Source organism: Pongo abelii, chromosome 19, assembly GCF_028885655.2.
Source record: "Pongo abelii isolate AG06213 chromosome 19, NHGRI_mPonAbe1-v2.0_pri, whole genome shotgun sequence".
Taxonomy (NCBI): domain Eukaryota; kingdom Metazoa; phylum Chordata; class Mammalia; order Primates; family Hominidae; genus Pongo; species Pongo abelii.
In genome coordinates this window covers 51,779,450-51,800,170 of record NC_072004.2, presented here as the reverse complement: position 1 = coordinate 51,800,170, position 20,721 = coordinate 51,779,450, and the positions used below count along the sequence as shown (strand labels likewise).

Here is a 20,721-nt window from a genome sequence, read left to right as displayed (position 1 = left end):
TCTCTACCCTGGGCCCTAATCTCCCTTAGTTCCTATTCTATCTTTGATCTGCCTATGAGATCAGTCATATTCATATTCTCTATTAACTAAAAAACCTGGTCTGTGTCCTATAAGTCTCAAACACTGAAGAAAACAGGAATGAAAGTGATCGCAGTATAAGTGACAGGCTGAAAAATGCTGCTGTTTAATTGCCTTCCAGTGTTTTCTAATCTGTATGAAGATTTCCTGTTCTTCATTTGTACTGATTCACACAACTCTATGGTATAAATTATATCCACACTATCTATAAGCACCTTTGGATTTCTGTGTTAGTGTTTTAAGTTCAAAAAAGAAAACTGGAAATCCTGTGGATATTTTAAGTTAGAGGAAGACAGAAGGCCAAGGAATGGTGTCAGGATACACAGTGGGACTGTCCCTGGTCATCAGTAAAAATCTCATCAAAAAGACACCAAATGAACACAGAAGACAGGAAGTGCAATTGAGGCCTTTTGGTTCTCTGCATTAGTTTAGGATTTAGCACAGGTTTTTTGATATTGCCAATGTTCCCTTCATGTTCATTTGCTTTTTTTTTTTTTTTTGAGACGGAGTCTCGCTCTGTCACCTAGGCTGCAGTGTGAGTGGTGCAATCTCGGCTCACTGCAACCTCCACCTCACAGGTTCGAGCAATTCTCGTGCCTCAGCCCCGCGAGTAGCTGGGATTATAGGCACGAGCCACCACACCCGGCTAATTTTTGTATTTTTAGTAGAGATGGGGTTTCACCATGTTGGCCAGGCTGGTCTCCAACTCCTGACCTCAGGTGATCCGCCCGCCTTCGCCTCCCAAAGTGCTGGGATTACAGGCATGAGCCACTGTGCCCGGCCGTCATTTGCTACTTCTAAAAATCAGCAGGGATTCTGATGTGAACAACAGAGTGACTACAGAACAACAGATACATAGGTATACTTTCTCAGGCACTGATACATGAAGTGAAGCACTAACCATATGTTACTTGGCATCAGGGTAAACAAAACAGTATTTTGTTTGTTTGTTTAAACCTATAGCATAGAATTCTTCAAGTCTTTTTTGCAAAAGAAGTTTAAGTCATTACATTATATTAAAACTACCTCCCTAAAAAGTAATGTTACTTTGGAAATATTCATTACTCAATTTGTGAATGTATGCTTTACACACAGTTACATTCAGTCATTTTCTGCAGCCTGCTCAGATAAACGCAGAAAAGAGTTAAAATAAAGCAGTCCTACATGGACCAATCTAGCATTACAGAATTCCATTGACAAAGAAATTCCTCAGCCAAAGCCATCAAGAGATTGGTTTTATAAATAGCACGGGAAAATCCAAAATAAAGGGCAGCTGGCGTTATCACTAGATAGAAGCTACACTAAGATCTCTTTCTTTCAAATTTGTTAGGAGCACATATCATAAATAAAATACAATGCATTTACACAAGGTTTTTGAAACCAAGTATTATTCAACTTTTTAAAGCAGTATGCTCTGGAAAATGCTGTATTTTGAATGGCAGGCCTGGCTTTTCTCAGAGTTAACCTAAACCTCTATATGCAACTTTTCTTTCTTAAATGGCATATTTAAGACACTACAAGTGATCTCTTAGGAGTCCTATTCAAAATCCTCATCTTCTTCTAGGCCGGGTGCAGTGGTTCACACCTGTAATCCGACTACTTTGGGAGGCCGAGGCAGGTGGATCACCTGAGGTCAGGAGTTTGACACCAGCCTGGTCAACATGGTGAAACCCCATTTCTACTAAAAATACAAAAATTAGCTGGGCGTGGTAGCAGGCACCTGGAATCCCAGTTACTTGGGAGGCTGAGGCAGGAGAGTCACTTGAACCTCAGAGGCAGAGGTTGCAGTGAGCCGAGGTCCAAGATCGAGCCATTGCACTCCAGCCTGGGTGACAAGAGGGAAACTCTGTCTTAAAAAACAAAAAAACCAAAAACAAAACAAAACAAAACAAAAAAAACGGGTGCAGTGGCTCACACCTGTAATCCCAGCACTTTGGGAGGCCAAGGCGGGCGGATTACCTGAGGTCAGGAGTTCGAGGCCAGCCTGACCAACATGGAGAAACCCATCTCTACTAAAAATACAAAATTAGCTGGGTGTGTTGGCATGTGCCTGTAATCCCAGCTACTCAGGAGGCCGAGGCAGGAGAATCACTTGAACTTGGGAGGCAGAGGTTGCAGTGAGCCGAGATCATGCCATTGCACTCCAGCCTGGGCAACAAGAATGAAACTCAGTCTCAAAAAAAAAAAAAAAAAAAAAGTCTTCATCTTCAGTGATTTAATTTCCTTCCTTCCTCAAATTCTAAAAAAGAACAAAGAATTAAAGCCTCAAAACATAAGAATACAAAATGTAAACCATGGAAATATCCCCTTTTCCCAGGGATTTTATTGCTTTGGGGTTTCTAACCTGAAAAACAGTAATATTCTCAAGGTTTTTTTTTTTTTTACTGTTACCATACTCTAAAATGGAGAAAATATTTTCCATGTTTGGCCTACGCTTGTTGCCACATTTCACTGGTCCTTCTAGAAAATGTTTTCTTAAAAATAAGAATGGTTCAAACCTTACTTTGTTAGACACACCCCCTAAAGTAGCATGTTTTAAGAATTTGCTTTATGTACTATGAGTAAAAAAAAAGGCTGAGGGTTGCTTCATCATACAGAACACATAACTGCAAACCTAACATGCTCTGCAATTAGAGGATGGAGTACCCAATTTTTCTTTCTTTGAGACTAGGTCTTGCTCTGTCACCCTGGCTGGAGTGCAGTGATGTGATCACAGCTCACTGCAGCCTCTACCTCCCAGGATCAACTGATCCTCACACTTTAGCCTCCTGAGTAGCTAGAACTACAGGAGCCCACCACCGTGCCTGGCTAATTTTTGTATTTTTTGGTAAAGATGGGGTTTTGCCATGTTGCCTAGGCTGGTCATGAACTACCAGTCTCAAGCAATCCACCCACCTTGGCCTCCCAAAGTGCTGGTATTACAGGTGTGAGCTACCGCGCCCGGCTGAGTACCCAATTTCAAACTCAAATCAAATTCCATCCTGAAGACTTCCTGCTATTAATACAGAACACTTTCCATTATGCAGATTATCAATTTAAATACAGTTTACATTTACTGTGCTCAGAAGTCCATTTCAATATTATTTGATGATATATATCTAATAACTAGTTATTAGATAACTAGATAGTTAGAGTTAACTCTTTCCACAACACTCAACTCTTAGGTCTTTTTCCCCACCTTCCCCTTCTCTTCTCTTCAATGTAATGCCTAGTAGAGACAGATTCTCTACAATAAAATATGATCAGTTTCTTCAAGAGAAGAAACTGCAATAAATGTTCTTTCTCCCTATCATGTAAAGTAGTGTAAGGTTTACTCTTATTTAAGTTTTTAAAGTTATATTTCAATCCAATGCCATGTTAAAAATTTACATTAATGGAATTATAAGAAACAAAGGCTAAAATGTACCAATACTTTCTTAGGAGACAAGTGTTTGACGAAACAAAACAAAATGGGAAAACCCTCTAGTCTCAGGATACTATTGCTTTAAACTTGGTATCAGCCAGGTATTTCTTTGGTCTAACCCTGAAAAAGTACAAATTACACACATCCCCACACTTTCAAAATATGCCAAAGAATTATTTATTAACACAAGACTTACAGATCACAAAAGAGAGTGATACAGAAGAGCTGGAAAAGAAGTCATCAGAATAAGCATGCAGATCAGTATTTGCAGAGGAATATACTAAAGCAAATTCGAAGGCACATTCACACAGAAAATGTCTAAATCGAAAAAAAGACATCAGAAAAGCAGCCAAAAAAAAAAAAGAGTGCTAATTAAATACAAAGATTTTCAATGTCAAAGAAGAGGTACTTTACAGATAGGTAGGTAGGTAGCTACAGAAGTCTTGCTAACCCTTTGAAAATGTCACAGATGAGGGTTAGCTCTCGCTGCCAATAAAACCATATGATTTTAATGACTGCACGTCAAGATGCTTCAGTGCCACAGATTAAATTTAGTCAGGGGGAAAAAGCAGCCTAGTTGAAATTATATGCAGCAAGTGCTCAAAGGGTTAAATGTAATAATATGCAGAGAAATCAGGCAATGTTATCAGTATTATCTACCTTCCATACAAAGAATTATAGCAAGAGTTAAAAGAGACAGTATCCCCTTCAGAGTTAAGTTAGGGCTTCTAAACAGGATTAAGGTCCACAGATAGCAATCTACCAGGTTTTATTTTCTCTTCATCAGCTCACTTCTTATTTCTCCAACAAGAAGTACCTTTAACCCTCAAACTAGGAGAGCAAGAGATACTGTGGTGAACACGAGGATAAAAACTACATTACTTTGAATAAGCCCTTGCCATTTACCCTCTACAATACATTTATGCAGCAATTTTGCACAACAGCAACATAGCGCATTGGTCAGACATCAACCCCTTTTAACAACCGCTCTAAAGGGATACTGCTCCTTTCTGACAGGAGGTTTACAGATCAATGGGAGGAAACAGTCTGCTTTTAAGAATATCCTCCAACTGAAGAGAGTTAGCTTGAACATTACAGGCTCCAAGCTGGGGGTGTTCCAAACATACATAAAAGAACATGAGCACAGAAGATTATTTTAACAGGTCAGTAAGAACAAGCTTGGTCAAAAAAACCAACCTCCAAATAAAATGAGGGAAAAAAAAAGACACCCCAAACCCGGATTAGACTCATTTCATAAAGACATCTAGCTTGGCACTGTGAAAGAATATAGATTCACTTTCAGAAAAATAGTTTCTAATTAATAACTTCAGAGTCCAAAAGGCCAGTATACATGTTATGAGATTTTTAAATAAAAATCCAATATTGTTCAGAAAACAGAGCACTTTGCAACCAACTGTTGTGGTTCAAGCAACTCATACAAAAAAAAACAAACCCACAATCACTCGATCAAACAAACAGCAGCAAAAAAATTAGAAAATTTCTGAGGAAAAGTACAAAAAAAAAAAAAAGAAAGAAAGTAGACAGTCAAGGGCACAGGAGCTCTTCAGACCGCCCACTGCATTTGAAAAACACCTTAGCAAGTAGCAACATGAAACTTGCAATGTCTCTGCTAACTTGCTCCTGATTCAGCACCCTGTTTAGGAATTCCTACAACATTTCCATAACCAAAGGATGGATGCAATTTTGTTTTCCCACTTGCCAATTTGACATATGCAAAAGCTATAGGATTTTACAATTTCTGCCTGAATCTGTAAACTTGGAAGTGTCTCACGTGTCCCCCCTAGTTAGACAAAACCAAATCCTTCATATGCATAATACATTTTCTAGAATAATACAGTGATACTGAGATATTTCTCATTATTAAAAGGCCACAAAATAGGTTTATCTTTCTATATACATATCAAAAAACAAAACAAAAGAAAAACCAGGACACTTGGGAATCTAGTTTTTATGACAGAAGTTGAACTAGAGAGTAAATTGCTACATGTAAATCTACACAGAATTTAAAGAGGGCTCCCTAATAAGATGTTTTCAAACATTTTATCAGAAAGTTAGCAGTTACCCTATCCTAGCATCTACAGATTTGTTACAACTTAATATTTCCAGTAATAGAGTTAACACTGAAAACAGCTCCTGGATTCCACTGACAACACACACCCTCCTCTTTGCCAGGCCCTGACATACAGAACATTCATATATAAACTCTTTCCCTCTTCTTCTCTTAAAAGGGTGTGGCAAACTGCACTACAAGTGGTTAGAAATTTTTACTTTCTTGACCTAACAAGAGTTAATTTCTGTAAATCAAACAGAATACTATACTGGCAGTTGCTGTGTATGCCCAAGAGAAGAAAAAAGGAGAGGGAAACACTGATTTTACTCACAGAAATGAAGGAACACTGCTGGCACTGCAAAAGTCTTTATCAAATTTCTGGCAATGTGAGGTTCACTTAGCAGTGACTTTTTATGTGCCTCTAACACCAAGCTGGTGCTAGATTTCAAAAATAAAAATATCTTAGCTACCCAATCTAAGTTCCACAGTAGCCATAGTATCCATATCAAGTATCCATAGAATCAAATTTAACACTGCTTTAAGGAGACTGGCAATAAAGAGGTTGATTATTAGAGATTCATAAAGATAAAGGGCCAGAGCCTTACTCATGTAAATCAACACCCGCAGAATCATCTTTGAAATCTACAACACCATCACCAGAGCAATCTCACCAATTCCTCACCTGCAGCAGGAGGATGCTGGCCACTAACTGTTGGTAAATCCAAAGAGCTATCAGACATGACATGCTTAAGATCTCCTCCCACATCAGCCAATTTCATGTCAAACTGAACAGAGAGTGCATCTTCAGAGTCCTCCTTGCCAACACTGCTGCCACCAATGGAAGGGAGATCCAAGGACTTCACTGATGCAGAGTCTTCTTTGGTGTGTCTGAAAGCCACTGCTTTCTCTCCCAGGGATTTGTCCGAGTTTATGGATGAAAATTTACTGGAGTGGAAGTCAGCAAAATCATCATCACTTTTTCCTGAAGGAGTGTTATCTTTTAGGTCTTCAACACCTAGTCCAGACCCTTCCAGAGAAAGTTGTCTGAAGACATCGTACTTGGTAGACGCAGCAGTCGAGTTTTGTCCACCCTTCACTGTGCTGCCCATGTTGCTGGTTAGAGGAACAGGACTGGCTTCCTCTTTAAGGGCATCATATTTGTCATCTGGCTTTTGCTCAGATGAAATAGAGCTATTACTGAAAGCCATAAAATCTGCAAAGTCATCCTGCTCCCCAGCAGGTGCTAGACCAGCATATTCCCCAAAAAGGCTGAATTCTCCAAAATCATCAGCCAAACTAGAAGTTTTTGTTGATGCCAGTGCTGTCGTAGTAGCAGCAGAACCTGTTGACTGTGGTGTAGAAACTGATTTTGATGTGCTAAATGCAGCTGAAAAAGACAATGGTTTCTCGCTGCTGCAATTAACTGAGGAAAACATATCTAGGTCTGCTAAGTTCAGAGGGTTTTTCACTTGTGCTTGTTGTTTCTGTTGTATAGTTCCTGAGGGGAAGGATGGTGGAAAAGTTTTGTCTTTTGTCGGTGGCTCTAGTGGTGATACACTATCGGCTGTTTTAAAATCAGTGAAACCATCATCAGTTCCTGCAGATCTGAATTCTGCAAAGCTTTCTCCTGAAAGAAAAAATAACACCAAACAAATGGGAATGCTGAACTGAAAACCATATAATACACAGCATATTAAACTGCAAGCATAATTTTACTGACTTTTCTCCACTGACTTGACATTACTTAATAATGTTTACATAGTTTAAACCCTATCGAACTACACATTTGTTTCCACACTGAAGTCTAGTGATACTGAAATAAATAGAAATCGAACTGAAAGTACCTGACAGTACCATTTTCATTTGCTCATGCTTTTAGTGTGGGATCTCTCTTAGCTCTAGATCCTACAATTGGCTAAAAGTACTCCTCTCAAGACTTTTTGTTCCCACAGCTTGCCAGCCAAGCAGACAATACAATAAGAAATAGGGCCAGAGGTTCTTGAAGAGAGGCATATTAAAACAGTTGCCCTTTAAAGATAAACATGTTACCCATTAAAAAAATCAGAGGTACCAATAAAGTATTACGAAAAATCCTACATCTAATATTCAGGATGTACAACACTTGGTTCAGCCAGGCACTTTAAGAATAACATTAGATACTATGTGGTCTTGCTCAAGTAAATGAAGGCATTAATTTGAAGGGAACTTTGATGAAAATTTTTGAAAAGGTATCTATTTATTTGCAAAGCATTCTAGGTGGGGCACATAGTAAAGCAGCTCCTCCCCATAGTCTCTAATAAGCTGAATCTCACAGAAAAAAAGTCCTTGAGCACTTGAGCTTTTCTAGAAATCAGCTGTCTCACTGTATCAATGAGCACTTATTTTTATTTATTAAAATTCAAAAGGATTTGAATAAATACCAACTCTATTATATAAAGTTTTGGAGGGTATGACTTAGACTTTAGTTTACGTTACGCTACTCTGAGGATGGGGTAACTGACGGAATTGTTTATTTATTTATTTATTTTTAAAATAAAATTTCTTTTGCCCATGACACAGCTCTCAAGAGATCCTGAGAAACATGTGTCTCAGAATTGTTTATTTTTATATTCTGGTTAAATAGAGTGGGTACTTACGTACTTCTCATAAATAATTAAACAGACTCCGTTAAGACATTGATAAAAATTTAGGCCTCTGATTCTTTTTTTTTGAGACAGAGTTTCATTATTGTCGCCCAGGCTGGAGTACAGTGGTGCCATCTTGGCTCACTGCAACCTCTACCTCCCAGGTTCAAGTGATTCTCCGGCCTCAGCCTCCCAAGTAGCTGGGATTACAGGCACCTGCCACCACGCCTGGCTAATTTTTGTATTTTTAGTAGAGACAGGGTTTCACCACGTCGGCTAGGCTGGTCTTGAACTCCTGACCTCGGGTGATCCACCTGCCTCGGCCTCCCAAAGTGCTGGGATTACAGGCGTGAGCTCAGCACCCGGCCCAAGGCCTGTGATTCTTAAAAGGTTTCCATATTCTTTATTATCATAGTAATGTTATCACTCAGGTAGAGCATCAGGATACAGATGATCTCAGTTTTCTAATAGCATCTGAAGGTCTACCATAAAATCCACTAGGCTATATCAGGTAATAAAAACCAGAGATAAACCAAATGTAAATATAGTTATGCCAAGGCTGAACACAGTGGCTCACACCTGTAATCCTAGCACTTTGGAAGACCAAGGCGGGTGTATCACTTGAGGCCAGGAGGAGTTCAAGACGAGCCTAGCCAACATGGAGAAACCCCATCTCTACTTAATATACAGAAAAATTAGCTGGGCATGGAGGCACATGCCTGTAATCCCAGCTACTCGGGAGGCTGAGGCACAAGAATTGTTTGAACCTGGGAGGCGGAGGTTGCAGTGAGCCAAGATCCCACCGCTGCACTCCAGCCTGGGGGACAGAGAGAGATTCTGTCTCAAAAATAAAAATAAAAAAACAAATAAATATAGCTGTACCAACCAACATCATTTATTGTTTAAAAAAATGACTGCCATTTCTGGAGATTAAAATTAAGTGAATTAAAATATAAGCTTTAATTTCCTCACCCATTTTAAAAAATTACATTTTCCCCTAAAAATGACATATAAGAGCATATCAATAATAAAAATGTATTGAGAACCAAAATCCAATTCTTAAATTGGCAAATAAAATAATGCAGGCTTAAAATATACTGTGCTTGGGCCAGGCACGGTGGCTCACGCCTGTAATCCCTGCACTTTGGGAGGCCAAGGTGGGTGGGTCACCTGAGGTCTGGAGTTTGAGACCAGCCTGGCCAACACAGTGAAACCCCATCTCTACTAAAAATACAAAAAATTAGCTGGGTGTGGTGGCAGGTGCCTGTAATCCTAGCTAGTTGGGAGGCTGAGGCAGGAGAATCGCTTGAACCCTGAAGACAGAGGTTGCAGTGAGCCAAGATTGCGCCATTGCACTACAGCCTGGGCAACAAGAGCGAAACTCCATATCAAAATAAATAAATAAATAAAATAAAAATAAAAATAAATTTAAAAAATAAAATATACTGTGCTTTTAACAAGATATATACTTGGATATAGCAGGTGAAAAAAAAAGCACCAATAACAATACAAGCTGATTTTTCCTCCTAACCTGAGATAGTTAACCAATTCACCAGCATAATTCATCAACACCAAGGAATTCATCTAATAAGAAAGGAACAGCATTCAGATTTCCTGTAATTTATATTTATAAGACATACCACTAGTAAAACTCAAGTCAATTTCACAAACTGACAGAAGATGTAAAACTTTTAAAAATCACCCTAGAATTTTAGATTAGTAGTATCACTGATTATACTTGTATTATTTCTGAAAATGTAGAGGTGATAAGCAGCCATTTTTATCACAGCCTAAATTTTTAATGTGTTGCTTTGAAATATCTGTGAAATTGACAAGTATTGCTTTGTTTGTTTGTTTTAATCACCACAGCAAACTACACTTACTGATGAATTGTAAACTTTTCCATTGGAAATGTAAGCTGGGTGAAAGGGCTAAAAGGAAATAAAAGCGGGTGAGTTTACAAAGGGAATTTGTTGGCAAATAAATTAGTCACAGTCAATGGAAGCTTGTCTTTCAGAAGGCATATTAAGCATATTATTTCATGGTTAGACTTTTGGTTAATGTCTACATACTTGTAAGTTTCCCTCTCCGTCACTTTTTAGACTCCAAAAAATCTCAAGAGACCACTTTTTTGCTAAAACTTCAATAAAAATGTGTCTTTATACAGAACATTTCCTCATTTACTTTAATTTATGGCTTAAACTCTGGAGATGGAAAAAAGGAAATATTATTAAACTCTGTCATTCAGTAACCTAAGAAATCCACAGCTCTGAACAACACAATACTATAAGATTCTTCATAAATTCTAAGATACTAACGTACTTTGACGAAGTCAAGCCAATGTATTTTTTGAGTATAAAAAAGATATCACACCATTTAGGAAAATAAAATCTATTCTCCTAAAATGAACAAAGTTGGCAACTCTACTTGGAAGACCTTAGAATTAAAGTTAAGATAGGAATGAAAGCAAATAAATGAAAATAACAACAATCTGGAACTTTGTTTAAAAAGTACTGAAATGTGGCTGGCCATGGTGGCTCACACTTGTAATCCCAGCATTTTGGGAGGCTGAGCTGGAAAGATTGCTTGAGGCCAGGAGTTCAAGACTAGCCTGGGCAACACAGCAAGACCCCACTGTGGTGGTGCACATCTACAGTACCAGCTACTTGGGAGGGAGGCTGAGGCTGCTTGAGTCCAGGAGTTGGAAGCTGCTGTGAGCTATGACTGCGCCACTGCACTCCAGGCTGGATGACAGAGCAAGACACTGTCTCTCAAAAAAAAAAAAGTATTGAAAAGGCAGGACTAAGGTACTGCTTACATTTTGGTGACACCACTGTCTTTTCCTATTGTCTGTTACAGGAATACACATTATGGTCATTAATACCATATTACACAAGAACCCTCATGTTAAACCATGTGCTCTTTACTCCAAACTTGTCTTGGCCCAAGTGTTGATGAAAGCATTGCTAGGTGTAAATAAAAACCTAACAAGTCAAAAGTTCCCCTCGGGTTTATCTCTGTTACTCCCACTGTGTATCTGATACAGGCACTTAGGAAGAAATGGCTATTACATTCTAAAAGCTTGGATAAAACAAAAGAAAATATTTCTAGAACCTAACAGTTATAAGGGGCTGAATATTCTTATAAGTGGTGGGCTTTCCTTCTTTAAAGATGATTAAGCAATACAGTTTCTACCATACCTACCTACCTTCTCTCCCCCACCCCTAGCAGAAGGGTAGAAATAAAAGATTGCTGAAGGATGTCCCAAGTTTGAGCATTCAATAGGTAAAGATAGAATGTGGTATTGTTCCCTGAAGGAAATTCTCATTAGAGTATACACATTTCATTGCATGCATAGTTAAGCTTTGCAGAACATAATTTGACCTATGGGTTATCTAAACCCTACCCATCATGTTTACAGAAGGATTTAACCACAAACATAACTTTCAGTTTTTACATATATGACTCCCAAATGATCATTTTATATCCCCTTGTACTCTAAGTCTTACTATCAGAGATGGTAACCACATGTGCACATAAACCCCTCTCTCTTCATCTTTCTCATTAAATTACAGCCAATCTTGAAAATCTTGTAAAGTGGTGATTGAGTTTGACACAAGCAAAGTATAGTAACTGATCACTCATTCTTACTGGATTAGCGCGCAGATGATTGAATATTGACGTCTGTATCCTTGAACATACTAAGTGAGCATTCTTTGGTTACTGCTTCTGTTTGAAATGATCCTGTGTTTTGGTTGTGACCCGAGCTTTGAAGTGCTACTTGCCATTCCCTTTCTTTCACAGAGCTCTCACCATTCTAACATGAAGGATTTGGTAAAATACGAGTTTCGTTGAGTCCTGCTTACTCCCACTTGGTCATCTTTGTAGGAATCCAATGTTTCATTGGTTTGTTTTTAAATTATTTTTAGCTGATGTTCATGAAGAAAAGTGAGTACCTATAACCACGCTACTAATGAAAGAAAATCCTAGCTAAGAAGGTGCATTTCTGTATGAGAGCTGTGTCCTACCATCCTTTGGGCTCTCTGCCGGAAGAGTAGAATCAAATCTTACATAATGCCTTTTTAATTGTACGCTCTAGTATTATAGATGTAAGACAGTACTGTAATATACCTCTGTGAATGTATCTTGTACCTGCTTTATGATATGTAGCAGTGACTATGCCTTAATCAAGTCATTTTTAATAATGTTATTCTAGAATGTTTTCTTTCTAGATCATGAGTGAAAGGCTAAAAAATAACAAATAATAATGGTACCAAGTACCACAACAGCAATAGAAAAAAAAATCCTGAAAAGAAAAAGACTGGCCAAGTGTGGTGGCTCACACCTGTAATCCCAGCACTGTGGGAGGCCGAGGTGGGCAGATCACCTGAGGTCAGGAGTTTCAGACCAGCCTGGCCAACATGGTGAAACCCCGTCTCTACTAAAAATATGAAACTTAGCCAGGCATGGTGGCAGGTACCTGTAATCCCAGCTACTTGAGAGGCTGAGAAAGAAGAATCGCTTGAACCCAAGAGGTGGAGGCTGCAGTGAGCCGAGATCATGCCACTGCACTCCAGCCTGGTTGACAAGAATAAAACTCTGTTTCAAAAAAAAAAGACTAGTTGCTGCCTTTACAGCCCGCAGATTGCTGTACTGCTAATACTTCAAGCAGTGTAGTTTGAGTATTAGCAGTACATTGTTGAGCAGTGTAACAAATCAGAGTAACCACGGCTCTCATTTGACAAGGGAATTTAACTTGTCATGCAAGCTCCCCGTGAAAGGGAATGCCCTATCTTCAGAGGAAACTACACTGATTTGGAATTTGCCCTAAATTTTATTTTATTTTTACTGTGACCAGGCTGGGGTACAGTGGCACAATCATGGCTCATTGCAGCCTCGACCTCCCAGGCTCAAGCAATCCTCCCACCTCAGCCTCTGGAGTAGCTGGGGCCACAGGTGTGGCCAGTAGACGAGGTCTCACTATGTTGCCCAGGCTGGTCTCAAACTCCTAGGCTCAAGCCATCCTCCCACTTTGGCCTCCCAGAGTGCTGGAATTACGGGCATGAGCCACTGTGCCTGGCATGCCCTAAATTTTAGAAAATAAATAATTCTCGATAACTGAAGCACATTTACCTCCTTGTAATTTCTAGAACCATAAGAAGTAATCTTATCCCCCTTCTACTAGATAATCCCCCATTCAGTACCTATCATTTTTTTTTTTTTTGAGATGGAATCTTGCTGTGTTGCCCAGGCTGGAGTGCAGTGGCATGATCTCAGCTCACTGCAACCTCTGCCTCCCTGAGTTCAAGCGATTCTTGTGCCTCAACCTCCTGAGTAGCTGGGACTACAGGCATGTGCCACCATGCCTGGCTATCTTTTTTGTATTTTTAGTAGTGATGGGGTTTTACCATGTTGGCCAGGCTGGTCTGGAACTCCTGACCTCAGGTGATCCGCCCACAATGGCCTCCCAAAGTGCTGGGAAAACAGGTGTGAGCTACTGTGCCCGACCCTATCATGATATTTTTTAAAAACAATGGCTTTTTTTTTTTTTTTTTGAGATGGAGTCTTGCTCTGTCACCCAGACTGGAGTGCAGTGGCGCAATCTCGGCTCACTGCAACCTCTGCCTCCTGGGTTCAAGCAATTCTCTTGCCTCAGCCTCCTGAGTACCCGGGACTACAGGTGCGCACCACCACACCCGGCTAATTTTCATATTTTTAGTAAAGACGGGGTTTTGCCGTGTTGGCCAGGCTGGTGTCAAACTCCTGACCTCAGGTGATCCACCCTCCTCGGCCTTCCAAACTGCTGGAATTACAGGCGTGAGCCACTGCACCCAGCCTAAACACGGTTGCTATTATTAAGGTTTTTGGAATTAGAATACTTATAGTTTGGGTATCTATTATAAACACAACTACTATACCATATTGTTTTATACATTCAGTTTTTTTCTCCTAAACACACATACACACACACACTAAAATAAAGGGAATGCCACTGAAAGAACCATCGAAAATCCCTTTTTTTTATTAAAAATGGAAATAATTTATCCTTTTGAGGACTCAAAAACTTACCTAAAGGTTTATTCTCTGCTGTCTGTTCGAGTTCTCTGAAAGCACTATATTTATCACCAGGATCTATGATAGAAAGGACAGAAGCTCAGTTAAGGTTAGGAATCTTGAAATCACAGCTCCAGGAAGTGAGGCAGATTGGTTTAACCAAACACTATTAACATGTGGTATATAGGCATTTTACATATTTAGCACAGAAGACCACCACTTAAAGATTCATACAATTTAAATATTATGCAATTTAGCATTCACAAGTTTATGAATTTACCAACTTTTTACCTCCAGGTGGAACAGTATTTTCAGAGGACTTGTCAGCTGCAATTCCTTTAAACACAGCATATTTGTCCATTGAAGGCAATGCTTTAGTTCCAGGAAGTGGCATCAACAAAGAAGGGGCACTGAAGGAAAAAATAAACATATTTTGATGACATTGAATCCTTCCTTTATTATCTAAAAGGAAGTTAGAATTAAAATGGCAAACAGGTATTTCATTAAAACTCATGGCTCTCTGCTTTAAAAGTTAGAAACTATATAGTATACGTATACACCACAAAGAAAAAAAACAATGTCCTTTTTCAAAAAACAAAACAAAACAAAAAACATTACCCAAACAATCATTTTTTTCTTGATTAAATGAAGAGGGGTCAGATCCATGCTGACTGTCTAAGCATCTCTTTAAGCCATAATAACAACTGGCATGGCGTTGGAAGTAGATTATTAAAGAATGATGACTTCCTGCAATTTTAACTTAAGGTCCATAAAACTGCAAAAGTGAACTGTTCCACATATGTATACTCAATATTTTAAAATAAATCATGTTAACCTTAATATAAATTATTATCTTCAATGGGTTCAGAGTGCAGAGGTAGAATAGTTAATATAAAAATCTATTTATGAAATGCTGTTCAAGCCAAAATGTAAATTGTTTTTCTTCTGATTGTACTGCATTGCCTACTGGTAGAAGTGCATACATCTGATAAGCTGCCATAGAGTTCATACAATTTGCATTTTTACAAGGATCACATCAGCGGTTGCAGAAGCTATATTTGTAACAAAACAACAATCACTTCAAAATTAGATAAAGATACTTTTGCCTGTGGACATATTTCGTGCTGGATGGAAAAATAGCGTAATGAGTAGCATCTGTGTGGGTAATTCTTAGAAGGCTTAAACACATACTATAAAAGCATTACTTTTTTTTTTTCTTCCTCTTCTTCTCTTATCAGACCCAGGCAGCTCCCTGGAAGAACACCTTTACATATGAATGACTACATTCCACCACTAGTTTGTGTCATTCAATACCATGCACAAGTTATATAAATGGATTTCTATTGAGTTCTTTGCCCTGGAGCAAAAATCTTTCCACAGTCATTTAAATCTTCTTATCAGTGGCTTACAAGCAAGGTAAAAACTAGGCTCTGGCAGCTGCATGCTAATGGGGTACACAGTCCTTTTAGGGCTTAATGCCATCAAATATTATGATTTCACATCACCACCAAACAGCTGCTACATAACTGATCTTGACAAATGAAATAAGTCATCATCTATACATTGTAAGTGGACTTTTTAAAAGTTCCATAAGTAATTAAAGTACAGTTCACTGTACAGAATGTTACATGGGAATAAAGGAAATTAACATCTTAGGGAAAAAAACCCCCAAAGTTGAATGATTTCTTTATTTTTCATGACCCTCCAGCTTTAGCTATGGCCTTTTAAGGCTCATCGGTAAAAATCTTTCTACTAAATGTTACACTTAATTGATTATTAATTTTAAAATTATATTCACAGAATTGGAAAAAAAACAACAACAGAATCTTTAGGGTAATGAACTACTGCTTGCTGATTAAAGTCAACAAAATTCCATTCAAAAAAAGTTATGACTCAAGACTGTAATTTTATGCACACTGCAAATGAATATTTCATTCCAGTTCTTTCTCTGAAGTTATTATTTTAAAAAACCACTGTAATCACCATGAAAGTGTTTATGCCAGTTACATAGTAGTCATCATCCGTTCCAAACATGAAGACAGTATTTCTACACTTTCACACTAATAAAAATACTCAAGTGAGAAAGATATATATGATTTTACACTTAAGAACCTGTATTCTACTAAAAGGTAAGACTTAAAAAATTCGGCCACAAAAAAGTATTTTACATTTTCTCTAGTGAATCTATTAGTGTTTTACAATCACTCCATATGACTGTGGTGGATAGCTTTATTTAGTTGCTTACCCTGCTAAATATATACATTTAAAAAGAAATATTTTGATCTCAGCAGAATAAACTAACCAACCCCAAAGTCCTATATGTTAACCCTTTGTGAACTTTTATTTATTTTTTTGAGACAGTGTCTTGCTGTGTTGCCCAGGCTGGAGTGCAGCGGCACGATCATAGCACACTGCAGTTTCGACCTCCTGGGTTCAAGTGATTCTCCTGCCTCAGCATCCCAAGTAGCTGGGACAGCTGGTACTACAGGCATCCACCACCATGCACAGCTAATTTTTGCATTTTTTGTAGAGTTGGCATCTCCATAGGTTGTCCAGGATCAAGTGAACTCCTGGGCTCAAGTGATCTGCCCGCCTTGGCCTTCCAAAGTGCTACGTCTACAGGCAAGAGCCACTGCACCCAGCCTTCCCTGCCAGCATTTTTTTTTTTAAGACAAATTCTTACTCTTGTCTCCCAAGCAGGAGTGCAGTGGCGTGATCTTGGCTCACTGCAAACTCCATCTCCCAAGTTCAGCAATTCTCCTGCCTCAGCCTCCCAAGTAGCTGGGATTACAGGCACACGCCACCAGGCCGGGGTAATTTTTGTATTTTTTTTTTTTGTAGAGACGGGGTTTCACCATGTTGGCCAGGCTGGTCTCAAACTCCTGACCTCAGATGATCTGTCTGACTCGGCCTCCCAAAGTGCTGGGATTACAGGTGTGAGCCACTGTGCCTGGCCAACCCTGGCCCCCTTGTTGACTTTTCTATGATCAATGTCCCATATCTGCTTTGTTGATTAGGCTCCCGAGTGCCTGGCATATAGTATTTTCTGAATGAATGACTGGATGATGTTGTTGCCTTCCAGAGGCCCTTCAGGTCTTATGTGCGGGCTCAACTGCCATCTCTCCTTTGACTCATCTAGTTTAACACCAAGTCTAACCAATTTCTCAGATATAAACTGTTCAGTGTCTATAACTCTAAACCCCGAGTAATTCTCATCACCTCACAGCAGGATTACCATGGCAATTGAATTTATTCTATACATAGTAGCAAGAATCACTTTCATTGTGCCACTTCTTACTCCTAAAATGCTTTATAATAGAGTATATCATAAGTCATAAGCCATCCCACAACTGGTGCTGTCCCTAACTAATGTTATTTTCTCACAGACTAACAACGCTCTCCATCCCGGTCTACTCCTAAAACCTTACTTGCCTTTTCATCTTCTCTAACAAGTAATGCCCATTTTCTGTCCAAAATGGTCTTTCCTAGGCTTAGCTATTCACATCATGATTTAACAAATCTCTTTTTAAAACAGTTTGGAGTACAGATTATCATAAACTAGGGAATACATTTTACATATACATTTAAGGACTAATCCTAAGAGAACTTTATCAGATAATTTAAATACGAGATAAAACTAACTGTCTTTAGAGCAGGAACTGTGGTTTTTACTTCTGTATTTCTCATGCCTATCCCAGTGTCTGGCATATAGCAAATGCTAAATAAATGTTTGTTGGATGAATAAATGAATAATGAGTATGAATTCTAGATAAAACCAAAATAGTTTCATTCAGCTGTGCGTGGTGGCTCATGCCTGTAATTCCAGCACTTTGGGAGGCCGAGGCAGGCAGATCACCTGAGGTCAGGAGTTCAAGACCAGCCTGGACAATACGGTAAAACCCTGTCTCTACTAAAAATACAAAAATTAGCTGGGTGTAGTGGCGCATGCCTGTAGTCCCAGCTACTAGGGAGGCTGAGGCAGGAGAATCACTTGAACCTGGGAGGCAGAAGTTGCAGTGAGCCAAGATCGCGCAACTGTACTTCAGCCTGGAGACAGAGCAAGACTCCATCTTAAAAAAAAAAAAAAAAATAGTTTCATTCAAGGAAAGACAGAAGTAGTCAAGTCAGGGCTGAATGTAAGAGGAATAGCTGCAAAGTATCATATATGAAAGTAATTACATGGAGATAATGCCACACAAAATTGCTAATACCCCATATATCTCAGGTCTGGCTACCATCTTAAAACTTTCTACCCCCAAATTTTAATTTCATCTACAAACAGTTTTGCTCAGAGAAATAAACCACCCATTTGATAAATTAGGTTTATAACCCACATACTATAATATAGTCATCCAACAGATCTTTATTAATTACATATGATGGGGCCAAGCACTACATATATAAAAATGAATGATTGTCTTCAGATACTTACAGCCTAGAAAGGGAAACAGTCAGGTAAACCAGCAATTACAATTAGGGCACAGATAATCGTCAGGTACTATAGCAGTAGCAAATGAGGTCGGAATTGGTTAGGAAAAACTTCCTATATTTAGCTGATTTCTGAAATGGAACTATAACTATGGGGAGATCAGGTACGGGTACTTCAGACTGAAGCAAACAGAACGGATAAAGCTTGAAAGAGCATGGTCAGTTTGGAGTCATGATGGCAAGGCTGGAGTGTAAGTCATGGGGAATAGCAAGAGTTGAGAGTGGGCAGGAGTTAAGATCACACACTGTCACACAGAGCTGACAGAGTTAATGGTGGTAAAGGAGAGAGGACAGAGCCAAAGTAAATAGCATGTTTTTAATTTGGTGACTGAATATGGTGACATCATTCACCAAGGAAGGGAATAACGATTTAACACATTTTTATTTGGCTTTGAGTAGGAAAACAATAAAGTTAATTTCATGCAGTGAATTTGAGATGCCTTGAGTCATTCAGATAGGGATGCTTAGATAGCAGTAGTACATATAAATTTTGTTCGAAGGAAGAGATCTGGAGTAGAAATACAATTTATGTGTCTAGAAGGTTTAACTTGTGTTGGTGCAGCAGTCCTGGAAATACCAGCACTCTATGGTCACATTCCTTATATGTTTCTTCTATATGTTACGTATATGCATTTAATATATTTTTAAAATCAGGAGAATAATCTCTTTTCCTAATTTGTAATTCTCTATAATGCCTATCCCTTAGTTCTTGTTACAGTGTGTATGCAGCAAAGTGCTGACTAAGAGATAATCAATTGGCTAAAGGGGAAGAAATGAGCGAAACTGCATAAACAGGAACATAGGAGACATGGAATCTGTATTCTGACAATAACCAATTCGAAAAATAAAACCAAAGGAATTCATATCGTTTACTCTGGTGTCTGATGTGTTCCACTTTGCAGAAATATCTAAATACTTTTTTTTAAAATGCCGCTGGGCATGGTGGCTCATGCCTGTAATCCTAGCACTTTAGGAGGCCAAGTAGAGAGACTCAATTGAGGTCAGGAGTTTGAGACCAGCCTGGCCAACATGGTGAAATGGTGAAACCCCACCTCTACTAAAAATACAAAAAATTAGCTGGGCATGGTGGTGGACACCTGTAATCCCAGCTACTAGGGAGACTGAGGCAGGAGAACTTGGGAGGCGGAGGTTGCAGTGAGCCGAGATCACGCCACTGCCCTCCAGCCTGGGTGACAGAGCAAGACTCCATCTCAAAAAAAAATTAAAAATGCTGACAACATACTGAATCAGTTACTGTACCTGAAGGTTAAGGTGGCGTGTAAAACCTTAGAGAAATGTTTATGCAGCTGTCTATGCAAACAACAGAAATCTGAAGGCTTAAAAAGACACTAATGTCAAATATACAAGAAATGTGAATGAATATGATTAGAGTTCTGAATTATGATTCTGTGGAAAAGCAACAGTACACAACATTACAAAAATGTACAATTATGTGCTCCTGCCTAAAAAACTTTTTAACAGTTGAAGACCTTGCTTTAATACAGGAACACGAAGTCATCACTGCACAGGTGCTCTTAGCTATAATAAAGGTTTGGCACAGGTAAAAAAGAATATTGACAGGCAGGTGTGTACTTACAGGAAACAGTAGGAGCTGAAGTTTAAGGTGGACAAAGGGGAAAGAAATTTGAAGAGTAAAAGTATTAATACAGAGGGAATAATCACGGAAAGTAGTAGAGTAAGGAGTCTTAATTTTTAAATTTCTCACACCTAGCCTTCCTATTATGGATGCCTCTTTCTTAACGGTTAAATGCAATGTTAAATATATTAAACTCTTTTCTACCTGTTTCCATGCTGGGAGTTACTTGTTTTTGAAGAAGCAGGCAACTCTTGGAAATCACTGAATGAATCATCAAGGGATTCTGACTTAGAAGCATCTTGAAAATCCTGGAAGTCGTCTTCTTCTGGCTTTACTACCTAGGTTTATAAAGGTCATTTAAATAAATAGCGCTGACTGACAAAATAAATACACAACAAATTAAAAG

At 38.8% G+C, this 20,721-nt stretch overlaps 1 protein-coding gene across 27 annotated transcripts in view; it reads right to left on the bottom strand.

Moving 5' to 3' along the window:
* The window catches only part of SYNRG (synergin gamma), a 93,135-nt gene that overhangs the window by 32,053 nt on the left and 40,361 nt on the right, over positions 1–20,721 (bottom strand). For all 27 annotated transcript variants that reach the window (XM_063718680.1, XM_024235040.3, XM_024235042.3 and 24 more), the window contains 4 exons: positions 20,520–20,653; positions 14,522–14,640; positions 14,246–14,308; positions 6,235–7,179 (listed from right to left, as the gene is read on the bottom strand). In XM_063718680.1, the coding sequence (XP_063574750.1) occupies positions 6,235–7,179; positions 14,246–14,308; positions 14,522–14,640; positions 20,520–20,653 (1,261 nt within the window). The remainder of the gene's footprint in view (positions 1–6,234; positions 7,180–14,245; positions 14,309–14,521; positions 14,641–20,519; positions 20,654–20,721) is intronic.